The sequence below is a fragment of the Microtus ochrogaster genome, chromosome 4, assembly GCF_000317375.1.
Source record: "Microtus ochrogaster isolate Prairie Vole_2 chromosome 4, MicOch1.0, whole genome shotgun sequence".
Classification (NCBI taxonomy): domain Eukaryota; kingdom Metazoa; phylum Chordata; class Mammalia; order Rodentia; family Cricetidae; genus Microtus; species Microtus ochrogaster.
Window position 1 is genome coordinate 47,179,042 of NC_022011.1, and position 6,228 is coordinate 47,185,269.

A 6,228-nucleotide genomic window follows, 5' to 3' on the forward strand; every position below is an offset into this window, starting at 1 on the left:
GTTCATGAGATGAACTAAAATTAGATCATGGTAATACTCACACTCTGGTAAATATACTAAAAAACTGAATTGATGCGGGAGGGTAGTGGCGCACGCATTTAATCCCAGCACCCCCGGAGGCAGCGACAGGCAGATCTCTGTGAGTTCCAGGCCAGCCTGATCTACATAGCGAGTTCCAGAATAGGCCCCAAAGTTACAAAGCTACTGTCTCGAAAAAACATAAAAACAAAAAACTGAATTGATAACTTTGAATTTTAATAGGTCTCATTTAACCGTCCCTTATTCCACCATACATGGTTGAATCTTAATGTAATTTCGTTCACAAATGCCCAGAGATGGCTTTGATGGACGCTCTACACTTTTTGACCTTCTACTACCCATGACTCTGTGGCATCTTTTTTTTTTAATATTTATTTATTATGTATACAATAGTCTGTCTGTGTTTGCAGACCAGAAGAGGGTAGCAGACCTCATTACAGATGGTTGTGAGCCACCATGTGGTTGCCAGGAATTGAACTCATGACTTTTGGAAAAGCAGGTAATGCTCTTAACCACTGAGCCATCTCTCCAGCCCCCCTGTGACATCTTTTGAGATGGGAAAGAGGATAAACAGTATTTTTTTCTGGAGAGATGGCTCAGGTGTTAAGAGTGCTTACTAATCTTGCAGAGGATCTGAGTTCAATTTCCAGCTCCCACATGGCAGCTCACAATGGATACTTCAGCCCTAGCAGATCCATTGCCCTCCTTCTGGTCTCTTTGGACACAAGGCATGCACATGACACACATGCATACATAATTTTTTCTTATTGTTTTTAAAATTCTTTTGCTTATTTCTATTTTATGTATTAATGCTTTACATATATATCTGCAGGCCAGAAGAGGGCATCAGACCTGTTATAGATGGTCATGAGCCATCATGTGGTTGCTGGGAATTGAACTCAGGACCTCTAAAAAAGCAGCCAGTGCTCTGAACCACCAAGCCATCTCTCCAGCCCCTTGTTATTATTTTTTGTTTATAAAATCTGTGAACTTCTAGTAAAATATTTTATAAAGGTTAATACAAGAGTCCCACGAGGCCGGGCGATGGTGGCGCACGCCTTTAATCCCAGCACTCGGGAGGCAGAGGCAGGTGGATCTCTGTGAGTTCGAGACCAGCCTGGTCTACAGAGCTAGTGCCAGGACAGGCTCCAAAGCCACAGAGAAACCCTGTCTCAAAAAACCAAAAAAAAAAAAAAAAAAAAAAAAAAAAAAAAAAGAGTCCCACTAGTTATCTGAGTGTGGTGACAACGCATGCCTATAATCCCAGCACTTGGGAGGCAAAAGCAGGCAGATCCCTGAGTCTGAGGCCAGCCTGGTCTACAAAGTGAGTTCTAGGTAGCCAGGGCTACCCAGAGAAACCCTTGTCTTGGAAAAAAACAAAAACAAAAAATATCCCCAGGAGTGGACTCCAAGTCAAAACAGTTACACAGTTACACAGCTCAACCCTGTGGTACAGAGGTGGTTACACTAGTTTGACAAAAGGAAAATGAATTACACACAGAGAAAAACACACACACACAAAATATGTGTGTTAATATAAGTATGCCAACTGTTCTTGAGAAAGTCTTTGGGAGCCAGGGCATGGTGGCACATGCCTTTAATCGCAGCATGTGGGAGGCAGTGACAGGGGATCTTTGATTTGAAGACCAGGCTGGTCTACATGAATTCTAGGCTATCTAGAGGCTACTCAGTAGGATCCTGTCTCAAACAAAAAAGTGTATTTGTTTTCAGTGTGTGAATAAATGTGCACGAGTGTTGTGGGGTAATCTTTTTGTACACTGCCTAAGATGCCTTCTGATTGGTTTAATAAAGAGCTAAGTGGCCAAAAGCTAGGCAGCAGAGGATAGGCAGGATTTCCAGGGCGAGAGAGGAACTTGGGAAGAATCTGAGGCATGTGGATTTTTGCCAGCCAGACCCAGGAGTCGGACTTGGAGTATGGAGAAGAAGTAACAAACCACAGGACAGAATAGAGATGAATAAAAACAGCGTAAGTTATAAGAGCTAGTTGTGAACAAGCCTGATCAAGCTAGGGCCAAGATTCATGGTTTATACGACATTTCTGTGTTATTTGAGAACTGGCAGTGGAAAGAAAGTCTGACTAGACTGCACGTGAGTTAGAGGCTAAAGGCCAGAGGCATTGATGTCCCAGGGCTTGGACTCAACTACATCTCTGCAGCCCACCTTGATAAATTCAAGGTCCTCTGCAAGAGCAAGAAGGCACTTTTTTTTTTCTCAGACTCCTTGGTGTTCCTCCTCAAACCACCAGAACAAAGGGTCTTAAGGGTTCTCTCTCCAGCCCCAGTCTTGGGTTGGAATGGTTGAGATGCTGTAGTAATTTGAATGAAAATGGCTCATAGTGGAATTGACTTGGTCCCTAGCTAGTGGAGCTGTTTGGGAAGAATCAGGTGTGGCTTTGTTAGTGGAAGTGTGCCACTGGGGCAGTTTGTTTCTCTGTAGCTTTTTGGTTCCTGTCCTGGAACTAGCTTTTCTAGACCAGGCTAGCCTCAAACTCACAGAGATTCACCTGCCTCTGCCTCCTGAATGCTGGGATTTTTTTTTGAGACAGGGTTTCTCTGTGGCTAGACCAGGTTGGTCTCGAACTCACAGAGATCCGGCTGCCTCTGCCTCCCGAGTGCTGAGATTAAAGGTGTGTGCCACCACCGCCCGGCAGGTTTGGAGGTTTCAAAAAGACTCCGATTCCTGGTGCTCCCTCTCTGCCTCCCTTGTGGTATGGATCTACATGTAAGCTCTCTCCTATTTGGTCCACATTTCTGAACTCTAACCCTCTGAATCAATAAGTGAAATTAAACACTGTCTTTTAGAAGATACTTTGGTCATGGTGTTTTATTCTAGCAATAGAAAAACCAAAAACCAAAGAGAAAAATATATGAAAAAGGCCGGGCGGTGGTGGCACACGCCTTTAATCCCTGCACTCAGGAAGCAGAGGCAGAAGGATGTTTGTAAATTTGAGGCCATCCTGGTGTACAAGAGCTAGTTCCAGGACAGGCTCCAAAGCTACAGAGAAATCCTGTCTTGAAAAAAAAAAAAGTGCTCTCTCTGAAGAACATGCTTTGTTTTATAGCATTTGTGGTTTCCGGTTGGTGATAGTAGTGATGGGGGAAGGGCCCTGAAGATTAGACCTAGCCCTTGGGGCTGGAGAGATAGCTCAGCAGTTTAGAGTACTTGCTGCTCTTACAGGACCTGGTTTCAATTCCCACACTCCTGGTGGTTCTCAACCACCCCTAACTCCAGTATTAGGGACTCTGATGCTCTCTTCCGACCTCAGAGATTTCCAAGAACACAGATGTTACACAGCACATATATATATATGCAGGCTATTCACCCATAAATACATAAATCCAATTTAAAAATTAAAACAAAGCAAAACCCTAGGCTCTCGTACATGTGCACATACTAAGCAAGTACTCCACACCACCCATTTTTTCAAAAACAGGAAAATACACAATTGCCCAGAATCTTCTCATGTGGAAAGCAGATGGTATTTCTGACACAAATATAGGCACATCCCACACCTATCTACCCTCTTAAAGCGGTCATCCCCAAACCCTGAATAGTAGGGCCTGCAGCTCAAAGTGTCTTGCCGTTAGCCATCAGGTGCCGTATCTTACAAAAGCACCTATCTCTTCCATCATGAAATGAAAAGTTGGTAATTCAAGCATCAGCTACTCTGCAAACTCATGTTTTCTCATGTGAATTTTTTTGTTGTTTTATCTGGTTTTTGTTTTTTCTAGTCAGGGTTTCTCTATAGACTAGTCCTGGAATCCACTCTGTATACCAGGTTGTCCTCAAACTCATAAAGATCCACCAGCTGGGATTAAAAGCGAGCGCCACCACCAGCTCTTACATGCATTTTATGAAATCATTTAAAAATACTTTTGTTTTTGTTCAGTTTCATGTACCCCAGGCTGACTTCACTTACTGTGTAGCTGCGGATAACAGTGAACTCCTGCCTCCAATCCCAAGTCACTGCGCGACAAGTGTGCGCCACCGCACTCAGCTTCATCTTTTTTAAAGTCAGGAGAGAGGGTTAAAGGAAATCAAAGAAGTCTCAAAGAACTGATTTATAAAAAATTTATTTCTTGTAAAATCACACAAAAATTTCAGAAGTAGACAAATTCCAGAGCTATAAAAAGAAATGAAAAGCAATGAGATAGGAAGCACGCTTGTACGCTGGGTGGACATTAGCTTCTGTGAAGTGCTGGGGACCAGTGGCCCTTGACAACGCAGACATGGGAGGTTTCCGATGCCTGCCCTATCCGTCAAGAAGGAACAAGCAGTGCTCGACTCAGCAGCACACATACTAAAATAAAACTGGAGGAATACAGACAAGATTAGCATGGTCCCTGCTATTCTATACTTTTCCTGCCATTAAGAGGTGGATAAAGTGTCAACAGCAAGAATCCACTGTCGTGACCACACTTGCCACTGTGGTAGCAGTGACTGCTCCACTTTAGGACATGTGTAGCTAACAATTCCAAAGCAGTAAAGGGAGCTGTGACCAGGAGTGAGTGTTACATCTTCCTGTCTCCACTTTATTTTTATGCTGATAAAAGCACAGATTACTCAGTTACTAAGTTACCTGTTTCACTATTTCTTGATACAAAGGAAGTTTTATTTTTAGTAAAAATAAAATAAAAATAAATTAAAAAAAAAAAAAGGAAAAGGCGATGTAGGTGGTTCACAGTCCAAGGAGGACTCCTGCTGCTTCACCTCAGAGAAACACAAGACATGGATACATTGAAAGATGAGGGCTGCAAGGGGACAGCAGGGAAAAGTCCATCCAAACACTCCCTGAGGACAGCAAGCAGACTCTGCCAAGTCACAGCACTTTAAAATCTGGTACCCAATGTAGCAAATCTAAGGCCTGTGAAGATCATTTAAAATTCCAGCAGGCTCACAGGTCAGGAAAGAGAACCATGTTCTTCCTGACTCATCCCCAGCTGCTCTAGGGACTTTCCTATATCGGAGCTGAGGAATAGACCCTGAGCACATTTGATCACTTGAAGAGAAAGCCAGTGGGCTTGCCAGCTATAGGATGGCAACTCCTCAGTTCTCTGGCATCAGGCAAGGGCTTTAGACCCTGGGCAGGTGGCCTCAGGCAGGGGGAGACCGGGAGCGGATGGGTGAGCTTGTCAGGTAGGAGGATGTATAAGGGCCGTCCCCAAATACATTGGCATAGGAGGACTTGAGGAACTGGACATAATTCTGCATGCTGCGGTTGGTGCTCTCAGACTGCTCCAGACGGTCTTTCAGATCCTGCAGCCGGCTCTGGTATCGACGATCCGCCTGACAGAAGAAAGAGCAGGGACCAAGATTAAGAAGGTAACAAGGGCCGGGCGGTGGTGGCGCACGCCTTTAATCCCAGCACTCGGGAGGCAGAGGCAGGCGGATCTCTGTGAGTTCGAGACCAGCCTGGTCTACAGAGCTAGTTCCAGGACAGGCTCCAAAGCCACAGAGAAACCCTGTCTCGAAAAACAAAAAAAACAAAAAAAAAAAAAAACCAAAAAAAGAAGGTAACAAGGGCAATAAGAGACAAAGGCATTAACCTAGAGGAGAGGCACGCAGGGCCTGCAATGGAAATGGGTGTTTTCCCCTTGGGTGAGGGGAGTTAGTTGCTTGGCTTTTGGTTTAACTGTTTTGAGCCAAAGCCTCACCAAGCTGCCCAGATAACTCAGTACACAGCCTTCAATTTCCTGCCTTAACCTGAGTACTGGGATTATGGCAACATACACTGAGCCAACATACCTTGCTGAGTTTGTTTTATTTTATTATTTGACAAAGGATCTCACTATTGAGGCGGTTCCAAGGAACCTAATACCTTCTTCTGGCCTCCACAGAGGACTTACACACACACCTTTGAAAGTGAGTTTTAAAGGGTCTGGGAATAAAGCTAAGGGTATTGCTGTGTTATACGTTATACTCTTCTCTCAAAGCTCCATCCTAATCTCCACGGTGGATGCACAGGTTCCCATTCCTATCAGCCATGGATGAGGACTAAAGGGCTGCTGCCTGCCCCGCATCCTCTGCAACACATGCTGTCAAGGACTCATGTTGCCCAAGCTTGCCTCAAATCTGCTCAGTAGCTAAGGCTGATGTTGATTTTCTGACCCTTCTGCCTCCCACATGCTGAGGTTACAAGAATTACCACTTTGCCTGATTTGTTTTCTC

At 44.4% G+C, this 6,228-nt stretch overlaps 1 protein-coding gene across 9 annotated transcripts in view; it reads right to left on the reverse strand.

Annotated features, from left to right (window-relative positions):
• Window positions 1-4,131: 4,131 nt before the first annotated feature.
• The window catches only part of Odf2 (outer dense fiber of sperm tails 2), a 40,901-nt gene continuing 38,804 nt past the window's right edge, over window positions 4,132-6,228 (reverse strand). For all 9 annotated transcript variants that reach the window (XM_013345928.2, XM_013345927.2, XM_026777581.1 and 6 more), the window contains one exon: window positions 4,132-5,346. In XM_013345928.2, the coding sequence (XP_013201382.1) occupies window positions 5,155-5,346 (192 nt within the window). In that variant the 3' untranslated portion in view covers window positions 4,132-5,154. The remainder of the gene's footprint in view (window positions 5,347-6,228) is intronic.